The sequence below is a fragment of the Aspergillus pseudoviridinutans genome (assembly GCF_018340605.1).
Source record: "Aspergillus pseudoviridinutans IFM 55266 DNA, scaffold_5, whole genome shotgun sequence".
Lineage (NCBI taxonomy): Eukaryota > Fungi > Ascomycota > Eurotiomycetes > Eurotiales > Aspergillaceae > Aspergillus > Aspergillus pseudoviridinutans.
Genome location: NW_025091285.1, coordinates 2451983 through 2464035, shown reverse-complemented (window position 1 = coordinate 2464035; position 12053 = coordinate 2451983). Strand labels below are relative to the sequence as shown.

General features: G+C 50.3%; 5 protein-coding genes across 5 annotated transcripts; 2 read left to right on the top strand and 3 right to left on the bottom strand.

Annotated features, from left to right (window-relative positions):
- Positions 1-529: 529 nt before the first annotated feature.
- Asppvi_007924 (uncharacterized protein) lies at positions 530-994 on the top strand (the record flags this gene model as incomplete). The annotated part of the gene is made up of 1 exon (XM_043303807.1): positions 530-994. One exon carries the CDS (start codon positions 530-532, stop codon positions 992-994), a length of 465 nt encoding a protein of 154 aa, XP_043159742.1.
- Positions 995-1305: 311 nt separating this feature from the next.
- Asppvi_007923 (ATP-binding mismatch repair protein PMS1) lies at positions 1306-4629 on the bottom strand (the record flags this gene model as incomplete). Its single annotated transcript, XM_043303806.1, has 4 exons — positions 1306-4211; positions 4270-4356; positions 4431-4527; positions 4597-4629. The coding sequence occupies 4 exons, from the start codon at positions 4627-4629 to the stop codon at positions 1306-1308; spliced, it is 3123 nt and encodes a 1040-aa protein (XP_043159741.1).
- Positions 4630-4973: 344 nt separating this feature from the next.
- Asppvi_007922 (serine incorporator domain-containing protein) lies at positions 4974-6280 on the bottom strand (the record flags this gene model as incomplete). Its single annotated transcript, XM_043303805.1, has 2 exons — positions 4974-5690; positions 5753-6280. The coding sequence occupies 2 exons, from the start codon at positions 6278-6280 to the stop codon at positions 4974-4976; spliced, it is 1245 nt and encodes a 414-aa protein (XP_043159740.1).
- Positions 6281-7240: 960 nt separating this feature from the next.
- Asppvi_007921 (putative MFS transporter) lies at positions 7241-9303 on the top strand (the record flags this gene model as incomplete). The annotated part of the gene is made up of 8 exons (XM_043303804.1): positions 7241-7321; positions 7385-7456; positions 7516-7648; positions 7713-7817; positions 7876-8503; positions 8575-8590; positions 8641-8758; positions 8816-9303. 8 exons carry the CDS (start codon positions 7241-7243, stop codon positions 9301-9303), a joined length of 1641 nt encoding a protein of 546 aa, XP_043159739.1.
- A 1234-nt stretch (positions 9304-10537) lies between these two features.
- On the bottom strand, positions 10538-11581 carry Asppvi_007920 (putative GATA transcription factor (AreB); the record flags this gene model as incomplete). The annotated part of the gene is made up of 2 exons (XM_043303803.1): positions 10538-11254; positions 11351-11581. The coding sequence occupies 2 exons, from the start codon at positions 11579-11581 to the stop codon at positions 10538-10540; spliced, it is 948 nt and encodes a 315-aa protein (XP_043159738.1).
- Positions 11582-12053: the final 472 nt, after the last annotated feature.

Here is a 12053-nt window from a genome sequence, read left to right as displayed (position 1 = left end):
CCTCTATTTAATATGCACTGTACCACGGCAAGTGAAGCTATGTCGCAAATAACTTTTCGGTATGGCATACATGGCGTTTTGGGGAATTTTTTTCAAGCAGCAGCATATAGCCAGCGCTCATTACATATTTGGTGATGGACTGTTAATACCAAGTTATGCCTATAGTTTTTGCATTTATGTCTGTGGATTTATGTATGTATCGAACAGAAGGCATACCCTGTGCCCGTGGATAGAGAGTTCTACATAGTCAGCCATGCCAATACACGGATTTGGAGAACATGCATCCAATCATCTTATCATCTCAATTTTGTCGACTGCAGTCAACTTCTAGTGTGGCACATGAGGTGGGGTAATCAACGCATCTCTGTCTATACTCTGTTTTATCCTGCCATATCATCAAGTACACACACGCACATATATATATATATATATATATAGAGCATTCACCAACGCTATCCACTCAGACACTTTAGATCTAGTTCATCATCATCATCATCCTTATCATCCCCCTACTCACCAGCAACCAACAATGTCCACCCAACCACCACAACAATCATCACCCACCTCCTCACCAACCCCCTCCCAACGCACCCTTGAAGCCAAAGCAGCCTTCACTGCCTCCCTCCGCTCCGCCGGCGCAAACTACGATGCTGAGCTCCGCGACCGCGCGCGCTCGCTGCACGAGAACGCCGCCGCGCTAGACAAGCAGGAGGCGGAGCTGCGGCGGACGACGGCCGAGCTGGGACGGCAGAATGAGCAGTGGGAGAAGGTGGCGGATACGGCGCGCGAGGGGCTGAAGGAGATTGGGGACGTGCAGAATTGGGCGGAGTTGATTGAGAGGGATTTGTTGGTTGTGGAGGAGATGTTGAGGGAGGTGGAGGCGAGGGAGGAAGGGGTGGGGGAGGAGGGAGAGGGGCAGATGACGATGAATGGGAAGGGGAAGGGGAAGAAGGGAGAGGAGGAGGCGAAGGGAGGGTGGTTGAGGTGGTGGTGATTCTTGAATTCTTGCTTCTTGGTTGAATATCAAATACGTGGACGACGTGCCGGCTTTGCATGTTCTTCCTGTTTAGGATGCCAAATATCCGATGACATCTATGATGGGCAAGAAGGATCATTGACTTTCGGAATAGATTTCGTAAATGAAAGTCAGCCTGGTAGATTGTGGGTTATTCTGCAGAGGAGGAGATATTTGCTTCAAAATTTCTAGGACGATAGTCCGTCCTCGGGGCCTTTCATGGCACATTATATATACTTCACCAAAATGAGCTATCCCAAAAAGAAACACCAAAAACCTGTGCACACGTTCTATAACTCAGCCTCTTCATCGGCCTCAGCTGTGTTTCCCTCTTCCTCCGCGCTCATTTCCCCCGTCTCGTGGTAATAGTTCCTCCATACATCCAAGCGGTCGACCTCGACCCCGCTGCTTTCTTCGTCTTCCTCATTGCCATACCCATATTCATCCCATTCGTTCCATTGACCCAGAGTCATCAAATGACGCATGGTTGGTCGTCCATGGGGACAATTCCATGGTTTGTCGATTGTCCCCATGTTCCTCACAACCCGGACCATCTGTGTCTGGGTCAAAGATTTGCCGATCATAATGCTGGATCGGCATGCTCGCATTGCGAACATTTTGCGGACTTTGCTCGGGCGAGGGATATGGGTCTGCAGGGCAGACTCGCTGCTGCTGGTTGCTGGCATCTCGGATAGCAGAACAATGAGCTCTTCCAGATCCCGTACACCGAATACAACCTCCTTGCTCAGCGGCAAGGAGATCAGCTTGCAGCGCTGGCCGATTGGCTCGTTGCCGCTGTCGTCGACTTCGACGACAAATCCGTTCTTCTCTAACGCGGTTCGATTCTCGATTACAACCTCCTCTTCAACCGCAGTGAGATCGAGTCGTTTGGGCTGGACAAGGCGCTGATTCTGTACCACTGTCTCAGCTTGAAGCCGCTCAAAATTGAACTTTTCGTCCGAAGCATGCTGGTCAATAATGAAAAGCTCATCCCTGGACCCAGCGGAGCCATCATCCGACGACCGGGTCGCTAGGATAAATCCGAGGTTGAATTGCCCAATAATGCGCATTCTGGCGAAATCATCCTTGCTAACTGTCAGTGACAACCGTTCTTCTGCTGTCACTGCCGCGGCCGTCGCCGTATCCTCCTGAGAATGGTCCGCATCAATTCTGTGGGCACGGAGGCTGTGCTGCACCTTTTTCATCTGGCTCTCAATCCTAGAAAGCGACCCGTCAACGGTGCTCACCAGATGGGTTGTAGAGTCGCGATGACCAGCCCCTTTGTTCAGCTTGTTCGCACGTTGGATACTATTCTCCTGAGGCAACACTGCCTTTTCCTCAGCTTGTCGAATGAGCCGCTGCACCTCGGCTTCTTCGTGTTTCTTCTTCTCCTCATCATTCATCATCTCCGCAGCTCTAGCTTCGGGCCCGTCGAGCTCATCATCCGGCACCTCTGCGGAGCGATCATCCTCCTCATCGGACGGACAATATGATCGGGAGCCGTCTGCGGAACCGCTGTCCATGATCTCTTCATCTTCCACTCTTACCTCCTCCTCAGCTTCACTGCTGCTTGCTTGCTCTATCTGCGATCCTGGAGCTGCAAAGGCCCTCATATGTTTGCCAAAGATATTAGAACGAGAGGGAGTGTGTATCCTCCTCTTGCGGTCCAAGCCTCCACCGGTGGAGTCAATTGATCCTCCGGTCCTTTTCCTAGGTATCCCGCTTCCTACCATGGACGTAATTGTCTTGTTGCCAATGGTTATAGTGGCAACTTCAGCCGGTATACGCCTGGGTCGCATTCGATCGAAGGCGTTCTGTATGACATTGGGTGTCTCCTCGTGTAGATTTGTTTGAGTTGAAGAGGTGTGTTGTTGATAAAGCTCAGAATCGTCCTGTGGCGTAGACTGCTCTATGTCGTTCTTCGGTGACTCTTGTTCCTTATCTGACACCTTAGGAAGTTGGGGAGTTTCACAGGATGGTGTGCCACCCTCTGAAACGAATAATTCACTATCAGCCGTCCTGGTCAAGGATTCAGCCCGGCCGGCCGGCGTTTTCGGCGCTGTAGTGGAAACCGGTTGCTCTGACTCGTCTCTGCGGACGGGAGACGAGGATGGAGTCACTCGTTCCTGTTGTGAACCAAGGTTACTCAGAAAGCTTTTCAGCTTCGCCTGGGAGCCCAGCTGACTCGATTCCGGGTCCTCTTCATCAGCGGGATGGTCTGGCTCTCCTCCTGCCGTAGGCTCCTTCTCGCCTGAAACCCGGCGAGGGGTAGCTGCCTGCAATATCCCCAACTGCTGTTTCGGAGCAGGTTGCTTATGGCCAGCTATTTGAGATTGAGGGACAGTCTGATCAGTCGCTTCGAACATTTCCGTAAGAGTCTGCTTGAGGGAATCGATCAACGCTCCCGCATCGTGCAGCAGAATTGTGCGTTTATCAGGGGATACATTCACATCATAGGCATTCGTGTCCATATTGAAGTCTGCAAAGACGAAGGGGGACTGCGACACATTGAAAGACTTGTAGACCTCATTGAACGCCTTTGCAATTTGCGGCAGACCACAGGGGCGGGAATTCACAAAGAACATCTGACGATCGGGCGTCTGCCTTCCCTCACCAAATACCGGACGAGAGATATGCCCTTTGACCTGGATTGTATGGAGGCCCCCTTCAGCTGTCCGCCTTCCCGCAGGGGATGGCTCAAATTCCAAGGTCAAGTCGAGCGGGATGAGGGCCAGCAGAGTTTTTGCCCCGTAGACATTCGCAATATTCTCCTTTGTGGTCTGGTTGCCATTCGTCGAGAAGACCACCACATTCCGATTCTTTCCCACTGTATTCCGGACGCTGAAGCGTACCCTCGTGCTAATACAAGCATAGGCATGGAGCAGATTCAAGACTTTCCCATACTCTCTTTTGATGTTCTTTTCCAACTCCCTGCGGCGGACGGGGAGTTTCTTGAACAAACCCTCCACCGAGGCTGTTGTGCCCTTTTGGCCAGCGACTATTTGGGTCTTCGACAGCTTCCCCGATGTTTCGAATTCCAGCTTAGTCGCCTTGGGAGCTTGATTAGCTTGGGCCGTAACGATGCGGAAATCGGCTAGAGCGCATAAGGACGAGAGAGCTTCGCCTCGGAAGCCGAAGGTGTGTAAGCGGGAGAGATCCTCGTAGGACGAGAGTTTCGACGTGTAATGTTTCAGAGCTGCCAAAGGTGAGCAATACTTCTCAGTCGGACCGGTCTCTACCAAGGGAAAGCTCACCGACGTTCTCGTAGTTCTCCGGCGATATTCCACTTCCATTATCTTGTACCTCGATCGAGTCCAGCCCGTTGTTCTTGAAACGGACCTCTATGCCCAGGAAAACAAGAGTGTGTCAATATGCTATCGCATGGCATATCTTTGATGGTTTTCCATGATCCTACCGATTGATGTTGCACCAGCATCGAGACTGTTTTCAACCAATTCCTTCACAACGGAGCACAAATCGACGATCACCTGACCGGATTGAATCTGGTGAACCTGGACGCCAAATGAGGAGGTTAGCCAACCGTACGCTCTTCCGTCAGAAATGAGGAAATATAAGCATACCGAACGGGCCTCGATGGCCTTGATGGTCGCCATATTCATCCCATGGTGGCGCCAGTTAGATTGACGCGGGAATATGCGCGTCCCTCGGCCACTTTACGCGCAAACTGTACGCGGAGTTCGTTATCAGTGGCTGATAAGACATCAATGTTTCCCCTTCATGGCTAAGTATCGACGTGCGACTACAGTGACTACAGTGGTGATCCGACAAAATGATATCTGACTATTCTCTTCTTGCATCTAACGCTCGAAAACGATCAACGATGAATCAATTCCTCTACACATAATGCGAAACGAGTGAAATGAGGCTGCACCTCTGCTCAGACGCCAAACTCCCAAACGAAATCATTCAACTGACGAATGAAGCAACATCCTTCAACCTAATAGATATCGAAACGATCGGGTAGAAGGACGGGGGCAAGCAAGGTCCACAAGTAGATAGCATAGCACACCCAAGCGCTGATGATCTTCACCCAGCTAGCCCAATATGTTCTGCCCACAGGTGCGAAGTCCTCTGTGGTCTCAGGATCAAGACGCTGGGTCAGTAGGGTAGCTACCCATGTCGTAGCCAGGAAAAATATAATGTGGAAAAGAGAGTAGTTGTATTGCGTCGAGCCCTTCTCGTCGTCCTGGGCACTATACTCATCGGACTCATCGTCACTCTCGTCCAATGCACTAGCAGGCAAACTACCGCTCTCCACAGCAGCACGAAGAGCCTCGGCACGCATCTCACGGCGACTGGGCTGCTGAGTGACGAGGCCATGTTCGTTGTCATCTGTTCTCAACTGCGCGTACTGGCCATGACCAGCTTGAGACCCTAACATAAGACTTTGGGTGGCGGCACGGGTCGTGGTATATGCGATAGTCGCCATAGTGACGATAGCACCCACAATGACGGTGGCCGTCCGCGTGCCTCGAGCGCGGACCAGAGGGTTGCATTGGCGGTCATCAGGCTCCATCGAAACGGCAGACATGGTCAAGTACGTGCAATAAACCGTCACCATTGCCGCTTGCGCCAATCCAGCCCGAGGATTATGTTCCTGCACCACAGGTTGAACGGATACAACCGAGATGATGAGAAAGACGATCAGGTTGATCTGTAAAGTCATATGAGTCGAGAGTTCATGGGAATCTTCTGGTCAGCTGGGGGGATACGCACCGTAATAGCTGCTTGATTCATAGAGCAATGTTCCTTAGCAAAGAAAACATACATCAGGACGGTCATCGCAATCGACGCAATATACATGCCGAGCGTTGAGCCTATGAGCAGTCCGCGCCACAGCCGAGAATCATTTTCCTCAATTTTCTGCAGGCAGAGTTCAGCCCACGAGTGCGCCAGATCCACCAGAAGAATGAGTCCAAGAAGGAGGAAGAGCATCGCACAGAAGAAAGCGATGTAGTGACCGTATACGAGGAAGAATGACTCCGGGATGAAGAACGACGTCACGACCAGGGCAATCCATAAGATGATCTTCGGGCCCCAGAAACCATTTTGCAGAACAGCCCGACCATTCCTGGACGATTTCACGCCAAGAAGCATAAAAGCGAGAATGAGATGGAAGAGGCCGAGACCGAAGTTGATACGATGTACCGCCACCCAACCATGACACTCTTTCCCGTCGCATCGGATTTCCATGTAATCTAGTGTCATATGCTCCAACTTTTTCAGCGCCCAGGGTGTGAGCATTATCCAGGAAACGATCGAGTTGATCAAGAGAATGAATGCATAAGCGATTCTTGTCATCATACTGTTTGGTTCGGCGAACAAGCATTAGCGACTCGTTGATGCTCAGTCTCTGAACGGAATTCAACACAGGATTATTACCTATTCTGAAACTTTCCGCACGCGCTGCAAACCGCCGAACATGTTGCGGCTCCACAACACGAAGTTGCGACAGTGATGAGCTACTCGATGTGTCAGTGTACTTATCCGAAAGACTCCACCAGTGACAACGTACCGTACTGGCGCTGGGGATAGCCAGAAGAGGCAAAGATAATAGAGCTCCCATGTTGTCGTAGCCTTTGAGACTGTATTAGGTGTCCCAAATTGAATACGGCCTTCAAACCGAAGGATAAGATGAAGGGGTGCGATGCAGCTCGAGGTGGCTGCGATCAGGCGGCTGGAATTGGAGAGATGCCGCTATCGTCATTGCGCATCAGGTGACCGCTTCTTCCACGGTTGCCTGAGGCCACAGGGGCCACACTGAGTCATGTGATAGTACACGCAAGCTCAGGTATTGGAGATAACGATTTGACGTGTTGACGATCGCGGATACCTTGATGGTAGGTAGTAGTCAAGTGTTCACACTTCAGGCCACTCAACCCGTCTCCAGACTCAAACTGTTCCGCTCATTATTATCACTTTCACCATTGCTCTCCTTTGATTACTTCCTTTGTCCCTAGTTTAATTGTCTAATCACACGTATCAAACAGTTCACTGTATGAACTCGCTCTCGCTCTGGTGTGTCTGTTCACCATAGATTTCTTGGCGGTCGCTCTCCAACTCCTATCCATATCCCAGGCTGTCCCTTGACATCTGTGACCTGGTTGATATTTGCTCCTTGCTTCAGAAATCATCTTAAGGCTCCTTTAACAAACTCATGTCTTAAGAGTCAAGTTTCGACAGACAGTGCGCCGATTGATAGCTATGGCGGGCTCAATTCATCAGTCAAGGCGGATAATATCCGTTATCGCTGGAACACTCGCGGCACTTGCCTGCGGTACTAATGTACGATCCATCCGTCAAAAGCCTCTTCGTAGAGTACATGCCAATTGCTGAGTTCTCGAACAGTATGCATACTCCGCATGGGAACCTCAATTCGCGGATCGGATGAAGCTCTCATCCACGGAGAGTAACTTCATTGTAAGCAATTCGCCTGCATTCTCCTCAGCTCATTAAACACCAAATCTCACTTCTTTCAGGGTGCCGCAGGTAATCTGGGCATGTATGCGTCAGGTATCCCTTTGGGATTATTGACAGACGCTCGAGGACCACGGCTTACAACAATCTTGGGAGCCATCACACTCGGCCTTGGGTATTACCCAATCTATCAAGGTATGACTTACGATTTTCGTTCAGCGGTGGACTTTATAACTGATAAATCATTGGTTGAAAACAGCATATGTGCATGGTGAAGGGTCGCTGGGGGTTCCAATGCTGTCGTTTTTCTCTTTTCTCACTGGCTTTGGAAGCTGTTCGTCCTTTTCTGCATCTATCAAGACAGGTATGTGTAAAGAACAATGGTGTATTGTGGTACTCATGCTGAGAATCACGGGAAACAGCGGCTTCCAACTTCCCTGATCATCGAGGCACAGCAACCGCGTTTCCCCTGGCTGCATTTGGCCTGAGCGCCTTCTTTTGGTCGAACGTATCTGCGATTATCTTCAAGGACGACACGGGCAAATTCCTTCTTCTCTTGGCCCTAGGAACGTTCCTATTAAACCTTGTCGCTATACCATTCCTCCGTATCCTGCCACCCCGTGGCCCATACCAGCCTTTGTCACAACCGAGGGACGCCGCCGTCGAATCCCGGCCGTTGCGTACTACTAGGTCCACTGAACTACGTTCTTCTTATCAGGAAGACTATGATGAAGCAGGTACGCAAAGCTCTAGTATCTTTGAAGCACAGCCCCACGCGCACGCCCGATCACCCTCACACGCCTCGAATTCCCACCATCATCATGCCAATAGCCAGGACTCCGACGAGACATCTTCCTTGGTGTCTAAACCGATCTCGAGGCTGTCTCGAGATGCCCTGGACGGATTCCGCGCAGATGAAGACGTGCCCCATGTGACTCTCGACTCACCTCACCCAGACGTTAGAGGCTTGGCAATGCTGCCGAAAGTAGAGTTCTGGCAACTCTTCCTCACAATGGCGCTTCTTTCTGGAATTGGATTAATGACTATCAAGTTGGTTCCCTCCCCTAGCCTTCCTCTTCTGACCCTCCGGAAGCCGAATACTAATCCTTAATTTTTATTAGTAATATTGGCAACAGTGTAAGGTACCTCGTGCTACTGTCCACTCGTTTCTCTCTAATGTCTCGTAGGCCAAAGCTCTCTGGCAACATTACGATGACAGTGCGAGCCCCCGGTTCATTCATCAGCGACAGGTCATGCATGTTTCCATCTTGTCCTTTGGCAACTTCATTGGCCGCCTTTTAAGTGGTATGTCCCCCTCATCTGTCCATAGATCATTTGAGACTATATTAACCTTATCTGTAGGCATTGGGTCTGATATGCTAGTCAAGAAGTTGAACATGTCTCGATTTTGGTGCTTGTTCATTTCTGCATCGGTCTTCACGGGAACACAACTTGCGGGAGCCGCGATCACGAACCCTAATCAGTTGGTTGTAGTTTCGGCGTGCACCGGGGTTGCATACGGATTCCTTTTCGGTGTCTTCCCATCGCTGGTAGCTCATACGTTCGGGATTGGAGGTCTCTCTCAGAACTGGGGTGTGATGACCCTTGCACCAGTTCTGAGTGGTAACCTTTTCAATTTAATCTACGGCTACATCTATGATAGGCACTCGATTGTTGCTCCCGATGGCGAGCGAGACTGCCCGGACGGTTTGGCCTGTTACCAAGGTGCCTACTACACAACTTTCTTCTCTGGCGTTGCCGGAATTGTCGTGTGTCTGTGGAGTATCTGGCGCGAGTACCAGATTCACCAAGAATTTCACAGAAAGGTCGAACACGACCGTCTCGCCTGATAACTTGCAAAATTCAAGGAGACCGATATTTCTCTTGAGCGACATCCAAGCCTCGTGTGACGTCGCTTCTATTACCCTTTCTGACATTCTCTAATCGCTTTTACTATATAATTTTGTCATGACTGTTTCTGGGCGGTTATATAGACGGCGAGGCTTAGAGCGTGTCTGTTTACATCCTTCCCTTCATTTCTCTGCTTCATGTCAGTCCGAGATCTGACACCATTACTCGCTTCATGCCATTTCCCCCTTTCTGAACAGGTTTCAGATACCGTCGCAAATCAATGTACATACGCCTCGGATCGTTCCTTAACTACCAATTTCACATGGATATCGAAACATAGTTTAAAGCTGTGAGAACTGGGGATAGATCGTATATTTACCAGGAACGCCCACATCGTAACCGACCAAGGAGATCATTTTCGTCAACTGATTAGAAAAAGAAATATCGGAGAACTAATAGTACACTGGAAGAATGAAAATAGCAAACATGGAAGAAGTCATCAATCGCCAAAGATGGAGGTCTTCGGCATTTTGGCTAGCCAAAAAGACAATCAGATCCCCTGAACAGGGAAAAAAGAGAGCGAAAAGACATGGTAACCTGAAGGCGAAAGGCGATGAACGCAGGCCACGGACTGTATCATCCCTGCTTTCGCTCTGGCGACGATGAAAGCAAAACGGTGTGCGATAGAGGCACCGAGGGAATTGAATACCGTGTCCTGCGCTCCTGCCCCGACCATTTCTTTAGTCATCTCACTCTTTTCGACTCAGGCTTATCCGTGCACAATCGGGGGCTCTGGTGAGGCAGAGACAAGGCTCTGAAAATATAAATCAACAAATTGATTGCGGTGGGAATAATTAGCAAACAAAGTAGTGTTCGAGTTTCGCTCCCTTTTTTCCTTTCCTTTTTTCGGAAGTTTGAATTTTTCAAGCATCGTTCGCTCCGCGAAGTGCTTTTTTTTACTTTTTAAGAGCGCGTGGGGGAGGCGGTCCTCGACAAAAAAAGCCAGATAGGCCTCCCGAAGAACGAGCCGAGAAGCAGACAACGAGGAAGGGGATGGATAACACAGATATTAGGTCAATCCGACTTATATCCAGCCAATGAAAATACTCGTAAAGGGTATCAAGAAAGTTCAGGGAAGTCCGAGAGTGTAGCAAGACGGGGGTACTTTTTAAGTTTTTGAGTGTTGCAAAGGCTGGTGCCACGCTTTCCACGAATCGTTAACCAGTTCCTGGTTTATATGCTCTTCGGCGACTTCGTTGGCGAGGCGGAGGACTGTTCTACCATGTCGGACAACCTTATCTTTTTGGACAGGGGTTCGCCGGGGCTGTCGTTGTTCGCCGAACTGTTCAAGTTGGCCTGGTCGGCTAACTGCCGCTCAAGGTCACTCACGCGCCGTTTGAGCTCTTCTTCTCGACGCTGCGCTTCTTCGAGAGACCGACGAAGACGTGCTTCCGAATCTCGGACGATCATCTCGGACCGGCGCGCGGTTGCGTCGCTCTGTTCGAGCTCTGCAACGCGGCCGCGAAAAAGCCCATTGATGAGTTCCAATTCGCTCACGCGCGTTTTCAAGGATGCATTTGCCGCAAGGAGTCCCTCGTATGTCTGCGGTGCATCGGCGTGACGGTCTACCGCTGCCGAGGAGGTCGATGTGGGAGACGGTTGATGCAGCTGAAGGGAGGGGATGCCATTGGGCGGATTCAAAGTATGGTCGGCGAGGGTGACGCTGTCGAACATGTGCTGGGGCGCAATGTTCGAGGTGTGTTGATGTTGCTGTTGTTGCAAGGCAGAAACTCCGGGAGTGTCAGTCCGGGACACTGGTGAATTGGACCGATCCGAGTGGCCCGGTGACGTCTTTCGCGATGCGCGACGATAACCCTGCGATCCCAGAGGTGGTGTGCCGTCTTCCGACCTCGAGGTCGGAAGACCATTCGCATCTATAGCACTGCTTGACTGAAATAACGCGATGTTAGAATCCAGCGACACTTATCGGCCCAAGGCCGGGGTACGGTGAGGAGATAAGAAAATTTTTTAATCATCAAGACTTACCTTACGCTTAGGGCCTTGACCGGCGGTCTTGACTCTATTGCGACTCTTGATCACATCAGTCTTGAGGCTTATCGGACGAGGTCGGCCATGTAACTTGAGAAACAAGCCACAAGCGTTGCAAAGGACCGAGCCGAGTTCGTCTCTTCGCCAGAGCGGCGTGGTCGAGGTACCACAATTCTGGCAGACAGGCTGTAATTGAGGGCGCTTCTGGTCAGTCAAGGTTGTCGCCATAATATTTTTCGAGATCGCGAAAACTGAGAAAAAGTGGGTGAGGAAGAGGAGAATGGGTGGGAGTGAAGCGCCTGATAGTGGATGGCTTGGGAGGGAAGATGTGCGATGATGGGTTGATAAGATTGGGAGAGATTTGATGATAAGAAACTGGCAAAAGCGGGTGGTGTGCGGGTGCTGCAATGCCAAGACCGTAGATAACAGAGAGTGACAAAATCAGCAGGGAAAAAAAGGGCTGGGAGAAGCAATAATGCACGCAGATAAGGCTGATTCCACACATGCGATAAGAACAAACTCTTTGTTGATAGTAATTATTATAATTGAATTGACTGCTAATTCACTTACTGGATTATTGCCTTGTCCACCAGTCATGGCTGCGGGAGATGAAGTTGCGTAAGTCATATTGGCCATGGCTAAATTTGCATCGCTGTTAGAGGCACTAAACATGTAAGATCTTGTCAGCAAAGATAACCCG